Here is a 21,460-nt window from a genome sequence, read left to right on the forward strand (position 1 = left end):
ATCTCTCGTTTCTTTTGTAGCACTCATGATCTGCAATCACTTTTTTTCTTTTTATTTGGCCGTGCCACGTGGCTTGTGGGATCTTAGTTCCCCAAACAGGGACTGAACCCGGGCCCTCGGCAGTGAAAGCGCGGAGTCCTAACCACTGGACCGCCAGGGAATTCCCTGCAATCATTTTATATGTCTGTTTGTTTATAGTCAGTTTTACCCACTAGATGCTCTGTAAGGACTGGGATTGTCTCTGCTTTGTTCATATTTATCCCCAGTCCTTAGCATTGTTTGGGTGCACGGATGTTGGATTAATGAATGAATGGACTACAGACTTTGTGTCAGAAAATATTTAGAGATACGGTGGGAAAGACAGACAGAGAAAGGCTCTTAAAAAGTATCATATGCCATGCTAAGAGCTGGGTTTTACCCCGGGAACCTTCAGGAGATAGCCCCCAGGACATGGGAGAAAATATATATTCCAGCAAAGACTTGTACTCAAAAATGTTAATAGCAGCTTTATTCATAATAGCCCAAAACACTGAACACATCCCAGATTTCCACCAACTGTTGAAGAGATAAACAAATTGTGGTGTATTCATACAAAGATTACTGTTCAGGAAAAAAAAAAAGGAACCAGTAGTCCAGGTAACCACATGGATGAATCTTAAGAGCACAGTGCTGAGGGAAGGGAGTCAGGCAGGAGTTACTACATAATTGCTCATAATTCCATTTATATGCAAGTCTAGATAAGAGAAAGCAATAGACAGGAAGCAGATCAGTGGTTGCCAGGAACCAGGAAAGGACGCAGGGCTTCCTTGCAACAGGGCACAGGGAAACATTTTAGGGTGATGGAAATATCTGTATCACAAGCAAGGTGGAGGTCACGGGACTGTCCACATTTGTCAAAACGCATCGCATGGCGCGCTTAAAATTGATCAGTGTTATTGTACGTAAACTGTACCTCGATAAACCTGACTGAAATACAGATTTACGGATTTACAATATTTGTACAGATTTACCAATATTACTAAGAGAAACAGAGGAAAAGCAAACTTTAAGATGATGTCGGAAACATGTTTGCCCTTCCGCCTCCCACCTTCTTCCCTTTGAAGCCACTGCTCTCAGGGAAGATTGTCCAGGACCAGCTCTCACTCTTTGGGGCTCCGCTGGGTGTATTGACAGGAGTGGAAAAGTTTGTTTTCCTCCTGTGAGGTTACTTAGAGCTTTGCTACAGGAATGAGGACTTCTGATTCTTCGTTTTTTAAAGGCCTCAGAATTGCTACTAGAAATGTGCAATTGCAAAGAAAGTAGACTCTAGTCAGGCAGACATGAGATCAAATCTTGTCACTGTCACTTAGTAATTGACATTGTCACTCACCATTGGACATGTTATTAAACTGCCTAAAGCTTCAGTTTCTCTTCCAAAGAATGGAAATAACAGAACAATCTTAGAGATTTGCCAAGAAGTCAAGCAGTCCCTCAGGAGTGGCCGGTGACAGCTGCTAGATCGGCTTGGCAAATGTCCCTAGATTTGGCTGGTGTGGGGACAATGCGCCCACGTAGATTTGGGTAGTGTGTTACTTACGGCCCCTCAAGTCACATGGGAGAAATGAAGAGGCCCAGTGGACGTGGGTGCACAGTGGTCCTGCGTCACAGCTCGGGAATACCAAGCTTCAGAAACCCCCAACCGCATCCAGAGGCTGCTGGCAGACCTGGCCACTCTGTGCTCTGAAGAGAACTATTCCATTCACTATCCTAGGATGTTAGCAAGTCTTCCGCGGGGCAGGGAGGGTGAGGTCTTCATCGTTACGCTCCTGGATATCTCCAGGGAGAGGATGCTCTCGATCTTTATTCTCCTGGAATGGAAATACTTCTGAACAAATTGACTGATGATGCCTAACATGGAGAAATGTGAGAGAGTCATGGAGAATTAGCTCCCAACAGGACTGAAGAACAAATGAATGCAAAGTACTAAGCGTAGTGTTTTCTACAAAGGAATCACGTCATAAATTCAGATGGCAATGATATTGACAATTACGATGATGAGGCAACACAGTGGGGGGAAAATGGCATCTTTCCTTTAAACCCGGCACACAGTTCCTTTTAGAAAGGGAGCTGTATTTGTTGGGGAAAATGTGCTGATGAGTGCTTGCAGTTGCAGTGCAATGTGCGCACCCCAGGGTTTGCGTATTTGCTGACACCAGGATGAACAGAAGGGAGTGGAACTGCTCTCTTTAAGACTGGAAGGGAATTTGTTTTTCTAAAGCACTGTTTCTCAAAGAGTGGTCACAAGACCAGCATCAGTATTACCTGGGAGCTTAATAGAAATGCAGAATGTCAGGTCCCACCTCAGATCTACTAGATCAGAAACTCCGGGGTGGGCCCAGCAATCTGTGTTTCTAACAAGCCCCCGGTTGATCCTGAGGCAGAACTACTTAGTCCTGGAGAGGCTAGAGGGAAGCGGGGTGGGAATTTGTGAGCCTGGACTCTTTATGGAAGAACATGAGGAATCCTCAGTGGTAGACCTAAAATGACTAAGAAAATATTAATATGGATTTTAAACAATTAATTACTTTATTTTTAAATTTATTTTATTTTTGGTTGCATTGGGTCTTTGTTGCTGCATGCGGGCTTCTCTTGTTGCAGAGCACAGGCTCTAGGCGTGCAGGCTTCATCAGTTGTGGCACGTGGTCTCAGTAGTTGTGACTCCTGGACTCTAGAGTGCAGGCTCAGCAGTTGTGGTGCATGGGCTTAGTTGCTCCGCGGCATGTGGGATCTTCCCAGACCAGGGCTCGAACCCGTGTCCCCTGCATTGGCAGGCGGATTCTTAACCACTGCACCACCAGGGAAGTCTGCATTTTGTTTTAATTTTCATGTATTTATTAATGAAGTTGACATTTCTGTATTTGAGAGAAGATAATGTATATCTTTAATCACTTTTATTTATCATTTCCTGCTTACCTTCTAATCGAATCTGTTCTAATCTCCGGTGGGTAACGTGCCTGGTAAAAAGTTCCTGGATTTACAAAGTACGAGGGAGAAGATCCTAAATGAGGAATGGTTCTAGCAGTTACCGTCGTCTTTACTCACGCAGGGAAAATAAACTATGCAGGTGACAGCTGACAGGTGCCCTTGGACAGCTGTCATTACCCGGGGAGGGGACACTGGTGCAAACATGGGCATATGTAGTTCCTGAGGCACACGGTGATTTTGCAACTGGACATAAGAATCAGCGTTTCAGAAACAATTTTAACTACATGGGAAAGTCATTAAAAATTTTTTTAATCTAGTTTGTAAGAATTGTCTGAGAAAATGTGAGGTCTTCATCCTCCAGTAAGCTCAGCACTAAATCAAAAGCCTTGACAGGCATGAAAGGGAGAAGGGGTGTGCCCCACATTGCTTACGGTGAGGAAACACAAGTGGTACCCGTGGTGCCCGCCTAGCACCTCTTTGCTGCCTCACAACCTGGTCCTTCTCACACGCACATTTTCACTTGTTTTTCCTCCCCTTCTTCACTTAGCCCGTACGCTCTGGGGAAAGCTTACTCCACCTTCAGCTATAGAGATGGCCTCCATCTAAATCCCACGGACGATTCCATCTCCTTGACAAAGTCTTTGACTTACAAAGGGTAGCCGTGATCTAAGGGGTATGAGCAAGGGCAGCCCTGGTCTGTTGCTATGCACACTGGGCTACCTGTGACCTCTCGCCGTGAGGGAGAAAGTGCGCAGCTGGTTTGCTACCAGCAAATACCCATCAGCCCTGTGCGGAGGGGAATTAGACTTCCAATCCAGTTAAATGGTGCTGAAGGTCTAACATGGAGGGAGGGAAACTGTCTTCGATGACATTGTTAAGCCGCTGGCTCGATGAACCCTGAAGCCGGTTATACCTCTGATTTCCAGGTACCTAAGCTGAACATTCTCGTTGTTATTTAAGCGAGAAGTGAAAAGGAAAAGAGCTGGTAACTGTTCCCATCCAACTTTTGAAGCTGTCCGTTTAGGTTCTGAGCTTCTATCAGGCTAGTTACACTGTAGTCAGATTTTAAAATTTAAAACAGATCATGTCACTCCCCTGCTCTTAATCCTGCAGTGGCTTCTGTCACACATTACTAACAATGACAATAATAATAATAATAATGACGAAGCATCTAGCACCCTCCCTGGCCACATGCCTCTGGCCCCTTGTTGCCTCAGTCCCTCCCTCGGGGGCTCCAGCTGCTACAGCTCTTGTCTCAGGGCTGCTGCACTTACTGTTCCTCTGTCTGGAATGCCTTTGCCCAAGGTCTTCACATGTAAGCCTCTGACTTCATTCATTTACCAGTTCAACTACCGGTCATCAGAAGGGGCTTCGATGACCCCCTTATCTAAAGCAGCACCTACCCCCTTCACACTCTGTCCCTTACTCTGCTCTATGTTTCTTCTTGGTACTTATCCCTGCCTGAATTTATATCACTTGCTCTTTAAATCTGTCAATCTCACCCGAATGTAAGTTCCATAAAGGTGAGACTTGACTTTATTCACAACTGTGTCTCCAGCACCTCGAACATTTCCTGGCATACAGTAAACAGTCAATACATTTTTATTGAAGAGAAAATAAAGAAGAAAATAAAAGTCTCAAAGAGTGATCTTCCTTAAGAAGAGCTGTCAACGTCCAGTTGTTGGCTATTTTTATCTTGGTAATGGGGTACACACTGCTGGTCGGGTGACCCAAGAACATTCCCTACCCGCTTCTTCCTGGATGCTTTCCACTATCCTGCTGGCAAATTTTATTATTTATTTATTTATTTAGCTTATTTTTTGGCTGTGTCGGGTCTTAGTTGAAGCATGTGGGATCTTTCGTTGTGGTGCGCCGGCTTCTCTGTAGTTGTGGCCCGTGGGCTTAGTTGCCCCACGGCAGGTGGGATCTCAGTTCCCTGACCAGGGATCGAACCTGCGTCCCCTGCACTGGAAGGTGGATTCCTAACCACTGGACCACCAGGGAAGTCCCATGCTTGCAAATTTTAAATACTTGCTTTTCTTAGTCTTCACTGCTGCTGTGGGCTTTGCCGATATAACAGTTCTGGCTGATGAGACGTAAGTGGGAGTCTGGAGTGTGTTTCTGGGAATGCTTTTGACTGCCTGGCAAAAGGAACAAGCAAGGCGGACTGTCTTTCCTCCTTATTTCAGCTCAGAAGCCAGGGTGATCGTGGTGATGAAGCGGTGATCTTGTGACCAAAAGACCACAGGACTAAGAGAAAAGTCATCAGATGACTGAGCTATCCAAACAATGCCAATAATGAGAAAATGAACTCCAACTGTTGACTGAGTTTTCTGTTACTTATAGCGCAACAAATCATAACAGATTGGTGACAAAAAAGAGTACAATATTTAACAAATATTTATTGAGCATCGTAAGTGCACAACGCTGTGGTGAGTGGCATTGTGGCTACAATGACCAACAACTCACTGTTCCTGGTCCCCGAAGATTCCAACCTAATGTGGACACACACCCTAATAAGGAGGAGTGAGATCACGCTGAAGTCCCCACCTGACTGTGAGGTTTGTGAAGTCACTGCCCAGTGCCCACCACCTTGCCTGATGTATACAGGTGAGAAATAAACGTACTGAGTGAATGGATGTGAGATGAGCTCCCCTCGGGTGCATTGGGGAAGACTTCAAAGTCTCGAGTGGCAGCTTCAAGTATGGGTAGGATTTCAACAGGGAGAAATGGTGGGAGAAAGGTAAACAGGCAACTTAGGCAGAGAGAACACAGGCTCAAAGGCCTCATGGGAGGAACTCATAACCTACATAAGAGAATGGAGATTGCCCTTTTTTTTCTAGGTAAAAAATAGGCATTTTTTCTAGGTAAAAAAATGTATGCTACCGCTTCTAACTTAAGAAAGGGTGATAGGTAAATATTTATGTCTTCATAAGATTTTAAAAATTAACTTAAGCAGATACACACTAGTGAAAAATATTTATTTTGCAAACAGAATACAGTGAAAACAATGTTCTTGTTTACTCTGACAAGTGATACCTTGCAAATGGGAGGTACATACATTTGCATATCCTCATCTGCACCGGTGAATACAAAGCTCTTTAACGTTTTTAGAGCTTTAGTCTGTGAAGCGAAAATAAAAACATTATCAAGAGCTCAAAGATGTGTTTTGTGTATGCAGAACAGCTCTGAATGGAAATTGTTTCAAGAGAACAATGCTCTGAGTTTTACGGGGATGAGAATCAGGGGGCCAGGAGGAAGGGATAAGGTCTCTCCCAGAGCTTACCATATCTCCTGCAATGTGCAATTGCAACAGGAGGGAAGGGGGCAGGGCACAACCTTTAAAAGAATGACGTAGCTGTTGAGGACACAAGAAAAACTGGTTAGAACCAACTAGGCCTTAGATGGCAGAAGACTGAACTTCCAATAGACCTTGATCCCCATTATACGCTCATGACAATACATCAGCTACGTGACACACCCATGGGCACCATGACAGTTGAGTCCGACCATAAAAGGCTAAAAAGTGGGCAGTGACCCAATTCATGGAACTCTCTGCCCCTTCTCCAAAATAGTTGGAAGAATTCTCCCAGTCATTAGCCTGTGAAATTACCCAGCCTATATTTCGGGGCACCTCACCTTCTGAAATGGCCCACACTCTAGCTGTGGAGTGTGTCTCTCAATGAATCAACTTCTTACCTATCACTCTGCCACTCACTGAATTCTTTCTGTGGTGAGACATAAAGAACCTGAGCTTCATTGAGTCCTGCGACCAGGTGTGTGATCTCCATATAAAAGACAGCGGGCTCGAGTCCGAATCTGGGTTATGTGGTTTCACAATCACCTTCATTTGAGGCAGGTGTTATTACCTCAAACTGTGGTTGTCAGCGACTCAAGGTCAAGGTAAGACTGGCTCAAGGTTTTCCTCAGCTTCAGTGGAAGTCCAATGTCCTAAAACTTCTATTTCCTGAGGGGCATCCATTTCAAAGTAACCTCTCACTCAGCCTCCACTGAAAACTTTTACTTGGCTGTATATCCTGAGATTTTTTTCCCCCATGTCTCCCTGGTAGATATCCATGTGAGAAAACCATGAAAATGTGCTACTAAATTTAATTCACACACACACAAACGGAAGATGTTATCCTCCCCTCGCCCGCCACCAATCACGGCACTCGTTGGAATGACCTGTACAGTGAGTACAGAGACTTAACATTAAGAAGTCATGCAGGAGAGAAACCAACCAAGGAGACTGAGAAAGAGGAAGAAGCAAGGTAGGAGGAAAGCAAGGAAACTGTGGGGTCTCGGAAGTAAAGGGGGAAGAGCTGTGTTGTAGGCCATGTTCAACGGCGCTGAATTCTGCAGACAGTTCAGAAGAGTCGAGGGTGGAGAAGTGACCAGTGAATGTGGTGAACTTACAAGAAGCATCAGATTGGAACCAGAAGTCCAAGTGGGATGGATCGACGACCAGGCAGGGAGAGAAAATGGAGACAGCATGGGAGGCAGATGTTTCAAGAAGTTTCACTGAGGGTGGGGACATGGAGGGAGATGTGGGATAAAGGGAACATTTTTTGAAAACTATATTTAGGGACTTCCCTGGTGGTCCAGTGGGTAAGACTCTGCTCCCAATGCAGGGGGCCCGGGTTCAATCCCTGGTCAGGGAACTAGATCCCACATGCCGCAACTAAGACCCGGCACAGCCAAATAAATAAAAATATATATATAAAAAAGAAAACTATATTTATATTCAGATGGGAATGGCTCAAAAGTGAGGGAGAAATAGACAAAGCAAGAGAGAGAAAGAGGGGAGAGAGAAAGGATAATTACAAAGGCTGAGTCGTTGAGTGGGAAGGAGAAGTTTGCCTTTGATGGGAGCAAATATACTTCGAAACAGCAGGAATGAAGAGAAGGGAGCAGATGCCGGGGACTGGTGATTTTGGGTGGGAGGGTGAGGGAGCTCCCGCCTCAGTTCTCCCTTAGTTCTCCACAAACACACACTCTGTGACAGCAGAGGCGTATCCTTCCGAGCTGTTGTTCAAGAAAATCCTTTTGAGTGAGTTTCCTCCCCTTCTCTTGTGGAAGATAAGGCTGGGAAGTGCAAAACCACAGAAAGTGGGTGTAACTGCTGTGTCTCCATCTGCTGGCTGCCAGTTATCTTCCCAGGAGACCAGGAGACAGAAGCCCTGTCCTTCCTGATGATCGTATTTCAAAGGAACGGCATTCAAGTCCTTGAGAAAGGCACGCCTGGGTTGTAAGAGGTACAGATCCATCTCAAGGGTTCAGAGAAAGGATTCACAGCTGTAAGCCCTTTTTAGTAAATGCCCTAAGAAACAGCAGTCGGGGCCCATGTCAGGTGTTGGCTATAACAAACAGTAAATTCTTTGGGCAGCCTTGTACTTTCTCAGGCAGGCCCTTAAGCGGGGGTTGGGGTCATCTTAGGGATGAGGCCTTGAGCTGTCAGAAACTGGTGGTGCAGTGGTTAAGAATCCACCTGCCAATGCAGGGGACACGGTTTCGAGCCCGGTCCAGGATGATCCCACATGCCACGGAGCAACTAAGCCCGTGCACCACAACTACTGAGGCCCACACGCCTAGAGCCTGTGCTGCACAACAAGAGAAGCCCGCCCCCGCTCGCCACAACTAGAGAAAGCCTGTGCGCAGCAACGAAGACCCAACGCAGCCAAAAAAAAAAAAAAAAGATAGTTGTTTAAAAAAAGAAAAAAGAAGCTGTTAGTGTTTGTACAAGTCTTTTAACGTGGCGGGAGAGTGGTAGGCAAAATCATTTGTGCTGAGGGTCTGTCGTTTTTCTAGGCCAAGGCTGAGGCCTAGTTGAGAAGAAAGCTCAAAGGGGCTTGGCTAGAGTTCGGTCAGGGAAAGAATCGTTGTCACTCTCCACCCACCAGGGTCACATCATCCTTTATCCTTTAACTAAATGGAGAAAACTTGCATGCTGTTTTCCTGCCTTATTCCAGCCAAGGTGAATTCTCTCTTCCGAACTCATAGCATCTATTGTAGCACTTCTCATATAGAAAGTTGTCATGTTGTACCTCTTGGCAAATTTTATTATCTTATTTCATCATGTACCTTCTCATGCTTGTCTCGGCTACCCGACTACATCACAATTTCCTATAGGAGCACTGGGCTAATATTGCCAACATCTTTTTACATTGTAGATTCTGTGTAGCACTTGGTCATTACAAACAGGAGGAACCCGTGAAAGAATGATATAGCCATAGGACATGACAAAAATTGGTGAGGACCAACTAGGTCCAACTAGGCAGAAGATTCAACTTCCAGTAGACCTCGAGCCTCCTACGCTCGTTGTAATACATTAGCAAGGTAAATGACACACCCACCAGCATCATGACAGTTCCGAGGCCGACCATAAAACGTTAAAAAGCGAGCAGTGGACCAGTTCCTGGAAAACCCCACCCCTTCCCCCAAATAGTTGGAACAATCCTCCCGTTCATTAGCCTATGAAATTACCCAGCCCATATTTCGGGCGCTCTCGCCTTCTGAGATGGCCCACACTCTGTCCGTGGAGGGTGTATCTCTCTGAATAAATTAACTTCTTAGGCATCACTTTGCCACTCACTGAATTCTTTCTGTGATGAGACATAAAGAACCTGAGCTTCATTAAGTCCTGAGACCAGGCGTGTGATCTCAAAAGATCCTGGGTTCAAGTCCCAATTTGGGTTTTGGCTGGGTTCCAGTCCTGGCACATGGGTTCAAGTCCTAATATGAGGTCCACGGTTTCAATTAGACTCAATCCAGGTCACAGGGCACCCACGTACCTTTATTCATTCCAAAAAATTGTAATGGTGGCCACCTTATGCATATTGTTTTCCACATACTAGAGAGCTGAAATACACATTGACCTTGAAGCTTTAAAAATTTAACCCTTCAGAACCTGGTCTGTAAGACAATATTAGGTGTGTGTCAGCATATATACAACTTAAAGTTTGTTATTTAAGAATCCCTCAAAGGTGAACAACCACAGGCTCATTCTTAGGATATATTAAGGAGTCATAACTCACATCCACTAGGATAGCTATAATCAAAAAGTTAGATAATAACAAGTGTTGCCAAGGATGTGAAGAAATTGGAATCCTTATACACTGCTGGTGGAAATGGAACTCCTAGGTGTGTAGTCAACAGAAATGAAAACATATGTCCATACAAAAACTTGTACATGAATGTTCATAGTATTATTCATAACAGCCAAATGGTGTAAACAACTGAAGTGTTCATCAACTGCTGAATGGATAAACAAAATGTGGTAAATCCATACAATGGAGTATTATTCAGCCATGAAAAGGAATGACGTACCGTTACCCGAAAACTGGGTTCACCTCTTGGTGGGTGTAGAGGCAAAAGACACAACCAAGCCAAAGACTGGGAGAAGAAAGGGTTTATTATGACTTGCAGTGAATAAGGAGAACACTGCGAGCGTTTCCTAAAGCAGTGTCTCTCCAAACAACAAAATTAGGGAAGTCCTATGCTATGGGTACATGCATATTCATGAAGGGGCTTGGCAGTAGGCAGAGTCCAAATTTTAGTTGATTGAAGTCGAGGGTCAGAAAAGGTCACCGTCATCATCCCTTAGATTCCACTTGATCTGGTGGTTGGGCACCAGAGGTGGGATTTAAATTCTGCAAAACGGCTCAAGGCAGTGTTTTAAGCTAGTCTTTACCATTGAAATAGAACTGGGAGTCTTTACAACTGATTTGTTATCTTTGCTGTTGTCGCTTCTCCTGCCTGATAAGTTTGTCCTTTTATTCTCTTAAGTTCATTATTACTGAGACCGGTTCAAGGACAAGCATTGTGTCCAGGCTTAGATCACAAAATGGCTTAGGCTTATGTCAAGAAAGCCATGCCTGGTTCACTTTCTCTGTGGACCCCCTAACCCTATCTGTTTACAGTATTGAGAGGAACCTTGAAGACATTATGCTAAATGAAAGAAGCCAGACATAAAAGGCTATATAATCTATAATTGCATTTTATGAGATGTCCAGAATAGGCAAATTCCTAGAGACTAAGTTGGTTAGTGTTTGATGGGGTTGGGAGGCTTGCAGGGATAACTAAAGGGTATCGGTGGGTGGGTTTCTTCAGGTGGTGCAAATGTTCCAAAACTACGCTGACAAACCCAAGTTCGCGGGCCTGACGCACCGTAAGGCCGCGCAAACTGTAAACGTGAGAGTCTGGGGCAGAGAAAGGCTAACTGCAGGGGCCAGCCGAGAAGAACCGATGGCCCATGCACAAACGACCTGAACTCCCTGGGTGGTTTTCAGGGAAGGGTTTTTATAGGCGAAATTTGGGGTGAGCGACGCAGGGTGTGTGACTTATCTGATTGGTTGGTGGAGGTCACAGGGCGGAGCTCCAGGAACCCTGGGCTCAGCCTGAAGTTACCATCCTCCACCTGGTTGGGGGCCTTAGTTCCTATAGGATTCTGAGCTCAGAGCTAGCTTATGTGTTTCCCTTAAGGAGGAACTAGGGCTTTGCTTTGTAGAAGCGCTATTGTTTGACTGCTATTCCTTTGTTTCTGCCATCCCTCACTTCCCTGATTAGTAGCTGTTTGAATCTGCCCTTTGCAACGCAGGGAAGGCCTAGGAGACCAAAGCCTTTTTCTTCAAACAAAAAACAAGGAGCACGACAAGGCTCTGGTACCCAGGATCCTCCAGCCCCGTGGGTCCTGCTTAGTTTCAGCTCTAATGATAATTGGACATACCTGTGAATATACTAAACACCACTGAATGCTACACTATAAACAGCTGAATTATTTGGCATGTGAGTTATATAAAGCTGTTAAGAAAAAGAGAAAGTCATGTGACTAATTATTTCAATTACCAAGAGATAAAAGGCCCAAATGTTATTCGGAACCCCTGTGGCCAACAAATTGGCAGAGATCACGGGCTGTCTTCCGTCTTCAAGCGTAAAGTAGCGAAACGGAGCTGCGGGGTAGCTGGTGAAGCAGCGGACGTTTGGGGTCTAAGGAGAGACCCTAGGCCGGCCTCTGTGTCCCGGGCACCCGGCGGCTGAGCTCGGGGCGCCTCGGGTGACTGCGCGCCCCTCCTCCGGCCTGAGTCACGGCGCCCCGAGTCCCCACGCCGAGAGGATGCGGCGGTGAGCGCTGCCGGACGCCGGGCGCAGCGTGGGCTCCGGGACGCCAGCGCCGCCGCTCGGGACGCCAGGCCGCAGGCGTGCTCTCCCTGCCGGGCCTCGCAGGCCGGCTGCCGGGCCCGCCTCCGCGGCTCCCCGACCTCCTCGGCCGGCGGCGCAGCGGAGCGGCGGAGGAGTCCGAGCCGGAGCCGGAGCCGCGCGCGCCCCGCCCGCCCGCGCCGCCCTTCCTCCCTCCCTCCATGGCGTTTATCCGGAAGAAGCGGCGCGAGCAGCAGCTGCAGCTCTACTCCAAGGAGAGGTGAGCGCCCGGCCCCGGGGAAGAGCCGAGCCGCGGGCGGAGGCCGGGCCCGCTGGGGGCCCGAGGCCGCGGGGGCAGCAGCGGGAGCCGGAGCGGGGCCCATCCCGCGGCGGAGCCGAGCGCAGGCGGAGCCCGGCCGGCCACGCGGGTCCCGCCGCCGCGGCGCGGCTCACCCGGAAGGGGCCGCGCAGGGGTGGGGGGGGCGTGGGGTGTAAGTGGGCTCGGCGGACCCCCGACGCCCACCCCCCAGGCCCCAGGCGTCGGGTCCCAGCGCTCGGCCCCCTGCCGCCGGCTTGTACTCTCGGGCGGCACCGCGCGGCTCGGGGACCCCCCGCCTGCGGGGTAGACGCAGGTGCCCCCCATCACCGCGCCTTGTTACCGCGGACTTGAGCCCTCAAGCAAATGCCTGGGCAGATCCCTGCCCTCCTGGGCTGGGAGACAGCCTCTGAGGGAGGCCTGATTCTGAGAAAAGCCCGGGTCCAGCCCGCCAGACGTTGTCTGCCGAGCAGTGGACCTTATTGTAAGTGCCTGTGAAGGCTCTGAACTCCTGAGCGCTGAGGCACGACAGTCATGGTCACCGGCATCCCGGTGAGGATTTGGGGTCCCACGAGCAAAGGCTGAAATGGCCCCGAAGCAGTTGTGGTTCAAGAGTTTCTGATCGTCAGCCTCCAAGGGAAGAAGTCCCTTATGAGAAAGCTCACTTCTTCTAAGTAGACTTCCAGTGCATTTCTAGTGAGACAGCTTGCTGGTCCTTGGGTCTGTGGTCCCAGGTGCCAAAAGGAGCTGGGAATGAGTCATTTTACACGGAGTGTTTTGGATGTGGGAGCCAGTTATCTCGGAGTGCTGCTAGCCTGCCCTGGTGTTGTGTGATCAGTGGGGACCAACGAAGCAGATTGTACATGAGATAACAAGTGCAGACTTTAAGGCTTGTGCGATCTTGCAGCGCCCACACTTCTTTGTATGGGGATTGACTGGACCCCGGTGCAAACATTCATACCCTTTTCTCATCTCTAATGTTGGCCTCTGCCAGGATATGCATAGCCTGGAATTTCATTTTCCACTGTAGAGAAGAAGATATACCAAAAAAACGTATCTTGGATAGGGCTTCCAAGAACGATTTTGGTAGCGTGATTAGGCTTTATCCACAGACAGGCTCGTTTATTGAGTAGTGATAACTGGATCCTGAATAAAGTAAGTCACTCTTGTAAGAGGCTTTTGGGACTTCGTTTGTAATGCTTGTTTCATGTGGAGAGAGCGTGAATAGTTTCTTTGTTCAGTACCAACAACATTAAGACTTGGTATTCTGTATTAAATAGATGAATGTTCACATTTACATTGTAAGAACTTTGAAACACTTGAATTGCCATCATGTTCTATGATCTAGGAGTCATTTGTAACAATTCTATGGCTTCTTTGATATACAGGGAATCCTGCTTTCTTTACCTGCCAGTTATTTCTACGACAGTAATTTGTGTTTAATTGGGTTAGCTTGTGCAGCTCTACAGCGTCACACCAATCTTAAAGTCCGCCCTGGCATTTCTGTGTATAAGCTGCTTTGTTGGTATCCATTGATCGGGCAGCGTGACAGGCTAGCAGCCCTCAGGGATGACTGTAGCTCTCACAACAAAATAATTATTCATCAGTCAGGAGGCAGCAACTGTTCTTAAGCATCGGTAATCAGAAAAAGTCAGTGCTACATATTTTTATTTGAATCCTACTTCCTGACTGCCCAAATTCTCTAACGCCCTGCCCCGTGGCTTTGCAACCTTGGGTTGATGGGTACACTAACCAGGATGGTGTTCCTAGAATAGCAGTTTAAATGACAGGAATATGTCTCACAATCAAGCAGTCTCTTTCTAAATCTTAGAATTAATTCTCTCTGAAAGACAAGAGTATTTTATTTTATTTTAAAATATTTATTTGGTGGGTTTTTTTTTTTTTTTTTTTTTTGCTGCATTGGGTCTTAGTTGCATCACATGGGATCTTTCGTTGCAGTGGGCTCTTTGTTGCAGCGCGCGGGCTTCTCTCTAGTTGTGGCGCGTGGGCTCCGGAGCGCATGAGCTCTGTAGTTAAGGCGCATGGGCTCTCTTGTTGTAGTGCAAGGGCTCAGTAGTGCCACGGCATGCAGGATCTTAGTTCCCTGACCAGGGATCGAACCCACGTACCCTGCATTGCAAGATGGATTCTTAACACTGGACCACCAGGGAAGTCCCAAGATGAATATTTTAAACCAACTTTATTGAGCCCCAAATTTACCTTGGCTGCACAGGTTTTTTCCCTTAGCTTATCTCTTTGTGGCAATAAACACCATTTAGCAAAATGATTGACAGGTCATTGACTCCAGCATACCCAAGAGAACTGTTACTTTCCTTGGAACTGTTTCAGAGGTCACCATGAAAGCCTCACCTCTTCAGAGTTGCAGTTTCATTGGTCCCTGTCACGCTGCTTTAGAGATTTGAGATTTCTACTGCGACCCAATAATCATCCAGAAAGGAGAAACTTGAAGTTAGCATCAGCTTCACACTAAGAGAAATAAATGCTGATATATTTAGAATAAGTGATATTTCTACAAAAGTAGAAGCAGAGAGGCTGTTGGGAGATTCTTAGATTGGTGGCTTAGACCAAGGTGGTGGCAGAAGAAATGGAGAAAAATGGATGGATTTTATTTTTATTTTTTTATTTATTTTTGGCTGTGTTGGGTCTTCGTTGCTGCACACGGGCTTTCTCTAGTTGTGGCGAGCGGGGGCTACTCTTTGTTGCGGTGTGCGGGCTTCTCATTGCGGTGGCTTCTCGTTGCAGAGCACGGGCTCCAGGCGCGGGGGCTTCAGTAGGTGTAGCACATGGGCTCAGTAGTTGTGGCACGTGGGCTCTAGAGCGCAGGCTCCGTAGTTGTGGCGCACGGGCTTAGTTGCTCCGCGGCATGTGGGATCTTCCTGGACCAGGGCTCAAACCGTGTCCCCTGCATCGGCAGGCGGATTCTTAACCACTGCGCCACCAGGGAAGCCCATGTGGATGGATTTTAGATGTTTTTAGGAAGTAGCATTGATAGGTCTTGGCGGCGGAGTGGACTGCACGTAGAAGGTAATAGAGGAAGAATCCCAGCTGAGAGTTCTCAGATAAAATACAGGATGCCCAGTTAAACTTGAATTTCAGATGAACAGTGAGAAACCTTTTATATAAGTATGTCCCATGTGATATTTGGTACGTACTTATACTAAAAAATGTTTGTAATTTATCTGAAATTCCAGTTTAACTAGGTGTCCTGTATTTTTACTTGCTAAACCTAGCAGTCCTACTCTCAGGTTTCTGATTTAAACGACTATACAGTGGTATCATTTATTGGTGATGCTGTAAAGAAATGCTCTGGGTAGTTTTCAGTATTAGAAAACAAGAGGTACTGGCTATTCAGATTAAGTACGGTGTTATCCCGCTTAAGACTTAGTGGGAAGGAGCCATGTTGCTCTTACTGGTGTTCTAAAATGTCCATTGCAGGTGTTAAGATAAATGCAAACAAATCTAAAAAGACAATTCACATAGCTTCCCTTGGAATTGTCGGGAAAGGCAGATGTGTGCAGTGGGCTAGCATACGAGGGTATTCTACAAACAGCTGCTACTTAAGATATTTCTATTTCAAGATTTAGGAGTAAGCTAATTGTATATTTTTACGTTCACATCTAGGAGTGGTGTGGGGGAACCACAGCTGTTTTCTTTTTGAATGATATAGAAATTGAGATAGTTGAGGCATGTTCCCACTGGAAGAGAGTCAGTTTTCTAAGTGTCACAGAACAAATTGCTTAGCTGTGGCTTGTAAGTTGTCATTCCAGGATAAAACGTTGACGATTACAAGTTCTGTATTGGGCTCACATATTGCATTAATCGTTTTACAGGCATTCCTTAGACTTCCTCTTTGCTTCAAACATGCCACGTGTGGATAATTCTCTTGCTTATGCTGATATTAAATTTCTTGGGTGATATTAAATGTCTTTTACTTAATAGGTTTATTTTGTCAATTGGTTCTGTGTTTGTTACACTGAAAGTACTTGCTGAGGTGGCAAAGTGATTTGCTAGACTCTGGTTTAATCTTTCCTTTTTAAGACTGGTCATCCTATTCCTTGAATACCTCTCTGGGATTTGCCAGGTGTCGAAAATGGAGGTAAACTGCAGAATCAGCGCTCAGTTAGTCAGGACTGCTGATGGGCTGAGAGAAATCGACATAAGTCCTATTTCTTTACATCATAGTTACTTTTCTTACATAACAAAAAAACAGTGAAAGTGGAAATAAATGTTGCTAATTTTTTGATTAACTTAGAATTTATACTGGCTTTACCCAAAATGCGTTACTAGCCTATCATCTTATTCCCTTATTACTGTCTCAAATTAGCATCTTCCAAAATGGCTACCATTTAAGAAGACACCAGAATCTCCCATAAATGGATTCTGAGTGTGTTGGCTGTATGGTTTTTCAAATGTGATATAAAATGGGCATTTAAGGAATTCATCGCTGGGTTTTTTCCTAAATGCCACTGTGATTTCGTCTTTTTCTCATCAGATATTTAACATTTCCAACTCATGGATTTTGCAAGTTATCTTTTTGTTTTTTTAATTTTTTAACGTGTGTTCAGTGAATGGGGTCTGTATAATACTAATACTTTGAAGTTTTGTATTATGACTTAGTATGTAGTCAATCTTCACAAATGTTTGATGTGAGGTGGAAAATAGATGTATATTAATATTGGTACAGGATTCTGTATATATATCTATTACGTTAAGCTTGTTAGTTATTTAGATCTTGAATGAATTTTTTCTGATTGAGAGAGGGTTCGTGATGCTAACTTCACCTTGTATTTCTATCAATTTCTGCTATAACTATTTTCAGGGTATGTTATTAAGTCTATTTAAACTTAGAATTGATGTCTTAGCAGATTGAATCTTTCATCAATGGATAGTGACTCCTTATTCCTAGTAATGATTCTTTTTCTATTTTGTCTGATATTAATATATTAGTTTTCTTTTGGTTATTTGCATTATATATAATTTTTCATTCTTTACTTCCAACTTTTCTTGTCCTTAGATTTTAGGCTTATTTCTTATAAATAGTTTGTAGTTGAACTTTTTATTAATTTGTTCTGATACTTCTTGTCTTGACAGATTAGTCCATTTACATTTGTTAATATTACCAATTTATTTGGAATCATTTTTACTTTTTTATTTTGTTCTTTAATTTTTTCTTATTTTTCCTTGGTTTGGATTAACTAAGATCCCCTTGTTCCCTTTCATTTGTCCTGAAGAGTGTGGGAGTGAGCTTCCCTGGTGGCGCAGTGGTTGAGAGTCCGCCTGCCGATGCAGGGGACGCGGGTTCGTGCCCCGGCCGGGAAGATCCCACATGCCGTGGAGCAGCTGGGCCCGTGAGCCATGGCCGCTGAGCCTGCGCGTCCGGAGCCTGTGCTCCGCAACGGTAGAGGCCACAGCAGTGAGAGGCCCGCGTACCGCAAAAAAAAAAAAAAAAAAAAAAAAAAGAGTGTGGGAGTTACAAATTGTTTCTGTTTCTCTAGTGCTAACCCTCGAAATTTTAACATTTATATTTAACTTAAGGTGTGAGGCTAATCATTCTCTTTACCCTCCTTCCTAACAATATTGGGACCTTGGAACAATTCCTGTTGGCCCATCTTAAATTATAGTCTGGGGCTTCCCTGGTGGCGCAGTGGTTGAGAGTCCGCCTGCTGATGCAGGGGACGCGGGTTCGTGCCCTGGTCCGGGAGGATCCCACGTGCCGCGAGCAGCTGGGCCCGTGAGCCGTGGCCGCTGAGCCTGCGCGTCCGGAGCCTGTGCTCCGCAACGGGAGAGGCCACAGCAGTGAGAGGCCTGCGTACCGAAAAAAAAAAAAAAAATTATAGTCTGTCATTGTCCAGTATTTTCAATATATTTTAAGCCTACAAATTAGACATTATAATTACTTAGTTAATGCTTGTATAGTTTACATGCATATTTACCATTGTCTTGGCATTCCTTCTTGCATATAATATCTTCCCTACAGAATTTTCTCTTTCCTGAAGAATGTCCTTTAGAAGTTCCCCTGATGAGGGTCTGATGATAGTAAACTATGTTTGTTTTTGTCTGTCTGAACATGTCCCTATATTGCCCTTGTTTTGAAAATCGGTTTTGCTGGATGTATACTTCTCTCAGCCTTTTGAAGATTCTGCAAAGGAAGGCGAATGGCCAGGAATATGCGTCAGGCTTTTGCTGGGGCAGCACTGGTGGGGGAGACTCAGCACAGGAGAGGGAGGTCAGTGACAGATGCGCCGTGCCCTCCTGGTGTGGCTCTTAGCTCCCTGGCAGAGTCAGGCTGCAGACTCCAGGAGAAGCCTGGACCCCATGGGGTGACCCAGGGCTGGGACACAGCGGAGTTACACTGTGATGGAACCTTGCTCGCCAGGCCCAGTGCGACATTTGTGGCTGTGGGTTGGCCTGGTCCCTTCCCTGGCTTGACTGGGGGCTAAGTGTTGCACTTGAGTCTGCATAATATGGTCGGGTAGGTTCACGTGTCTGTGTTCATGGTTAGGGAGCTGCCAGCACTTCCTCTGGCATGATTAAGGTACTGGGGTCCAACCTTGTTTTTGTTTTGTTTTGTTTTTTTAATATTTATATATGTATTTATTTATTTGGTTGTGCTGGGTCTTAGCTGCGGCAGGCGGGCTCCTTAGTTGCAGCACGCATGTGGGATCTAATTCCCTGACCAAGGATCGAACCTGGGCCCCCTGCCTTGGGAGCACGGAGTCTTATCCACTGTGCCACCAGGGAAGTCCCAGGGGTTCAGTCTTGTTGACCCAGACTGTTGCCTTTACCACAGGTCAGGGCAGGTCTCTCTGGAGCTTCGTGGGTGGCCAGCTTCCATTCTGGGAGACCAGCCTGCAACAAACGCCTGTCATTCGTCTCACTGCTATTTGTAAGGAATCTGCCTTTTCTCTGGCTGCTTTTAAGGTCCCTTCTTTGTAGTGTTTTGCTGTTTGTCTATACAGACATTTCCTTCTATTCATCTCTCCTGGATGGGGTTCCTGAAGCTGGAGTAGTTTTGGAAAATTTGTAGCCAAGCCCTTAGCTCTTGGAATATTGCTTCTCCCCATTCTTTTAATATCTCAACATGACTGTTTAATACGTATCTTTTTTCTGTGCTGCATTGTGGCTTATTTAAGTCCATCTTACAGTTTACTATTTTTTTTCTTCTAGTTGCCTAATTTGCTGTCTATCCCTCTAAAGTTTTAATTTCACTTATTATATTTTAAATTTTCTAGTTTTGTTTGGGTTGCTTACAATTGCCTGATCATTTTTGATGAAAGTGTGTTCCTTTCTTGTACTTTTGATGTCCTTCTATTTCTTTAAACTTATCCTTGTAACGATCAGATACAGAAAATAATTATCTGTAGCCTTTACAGGTTTCATTGAGTAGTTTGCTTCTTGTACTGACCTCCATTCAGTAATCTTACTTCCTCACTTGATTTATGATTTTGGATTGTGGCCTTTTGTTCCTTGAGTTATTTTCGGGAATTCTTGGAGATCTGGATTTAAAGTGTATTTTCCCAGAAAGTGTTTGCGTGTATATCTGCCTGGGGTTGGGGGAGAGACCACAGTGGTTTGTTTTGAGTTTTATTCGGCTAAAAAGGTAGTGTGAATTCTAACCCCAAATGTGTGTCAAGGCAGGCTTGTGGTTTCAGACTCTAAAGGAAACTTATTTTGTCCCCAGCCCAGAGCCAAGGTCCTACCATATCCCTCTGGGGGAAGTAGGGTGGGTGGTTTTTTATTTCCACCCTCAAAGGGTGTTACTTGAGGGATCCTAGCTTTTTCTACTCCCTCCCCCTCCCCCCATGACTGTCCCCTCCTGAATTCAGGCTGTGTTACTCAGAGTTGGGAAAAGCCTGCTCCAGTGCCTGCTGACTTGTTTCTCTCTTCTAAGACTTTCCCTTACTTTTCTATCACCTCAGCCGAGCACTTGAGATTTTTAGCAATTTATCCAGCAGTTTTAGAGGATCTGTATCGAGATTGTTTCTTTGGACATCTCATCTGCCGTGATGCCTGAAATGGAATTCCTGCTGATTTCTTTAGGCCCAGGTTTATTTAATCTGTAAACCCACTGGTTAAGGAAGGACTCTTGAGGTAATCTAATCTATAGCTCCCTCCCCTCACTTTGTAGCTGGAGGCCTGAGTAAGCAAAGTGTTTGGCTAAAAGTCCAAAGCCAAGACGTGGCTGCACTGAGCCTAGAGCAGATGTCCTCCGAGCCAGTCCAGCCGCTTTTCTACCACAGCGTGCTGCTGCTGTTTTAAATCCTAGGCCAGTGCTTGTTTTATGGTATCTCTGAAACTTACTACGATTCAGGAACGCTCCACGCCTGGTTTATGGCGACATTGGTACCGTGTTACTACGTGTGGTCCATGGGCCATCCCCTCAGCTCCGCCTGGGAACTTGTTAGAAAATACAGAATTTCAGGCTCCACTCAGATCTTCCACATCAGAATCTGCTTTTCTTCTGCCTTTTTTTTAAATTTGATTTTTTTATTTTGACTGCACCACACAGCACGTGGGATCTTAGTTTCCCGGCCAGGGATCGAACCCAGGCCCCCTGCATTGGGAGCACAGAGTCTTAACCACTGGACCAGCAGGGAAGTCCCCCAGAATCTGCATGTTAACAAGATCCCCAGATGCTTGCAGTTCGGGAAGCACTGTTGTAGATTACAGTAATTAAGCATTCATCTAGATTCCTTGTCTGTTCCTTCAAACTTATCTTCCAGCTTTTATCTTCTTGATAGTGTAGAGAAGGCTCAGGGAAGTATCCTCCCTGGGGCTGTGACCCCTGGTGAAGAAATTGAAAGACTTTGAGAGCTTAGGTGATACTGTGGCCATTTGTTCTCACAGGTTGTTGATGGTGTCAGTGAAAGGCATTTCGGCATCTGAGCCATCTTGGCCAGGAAGTAGCTGCGTCTCATATAGTCAAAGGAGAACGTAATTTCCGAGGGTCTGATAGAGTTTTAAACTTATTCCCAAGGGAAGGGGTCAGAGGGCCAGATAAAATAGTGAAATTGGTTACCCTGG

General features: G+C 45.7%; 1 protein-coding gene across 3 annotated transcripts in view; it reads left to right on the forward strand.

Annotated features, from left to right (window-relative positions):
• Positions 1 to 11,324: 11,324 nt before the first annotated feature.
• NSMAF (neutral sphingomyelinase activation associated factor) overlaps positions 11,325 to 21,460 on the forward strand; it is a 61,936-nt gene continuing 51,800 nt past the window's right edge. Inside the window, exon 1 of one of the 3 annotated variants that reach the window (XR_003437405.1) lies at positions 11,325 to 12,379. Coding sequence is in view for 2 of the 3 variants with exons in the window: in XM_027128043.1 (XP_026983844.1) it covers positions 12,321 to 12,379 (59 nt within the window). In the remaining variant the exon portion in view is untranslated. The remainder of the gene's footprint in view (positions 12,380 to 21,460) is intronic. The other 2 variants (XM_027128043.1, XM_027128042.1) reach the window with 2 other exon arrangements.

The sequence above is a fragment of the Aethalodelphis obliquidens genome, unplaced genomic scaffold, assembly GCF_003676395.1.
Source record: "Aethalodelphis obliquidens isolate GAN/ISIS:26980383/991018 unplaced genomic scaffold, ASM367639v1 scaffold33, whole genome shotgun sequence".
Lineage (NCBI taxonomy): Eukaryota > Metazoa > Chordata > Mammalia > Artiodactyla > Delphinidae > Aethalodelphis > Aethalodelphis obliquidens.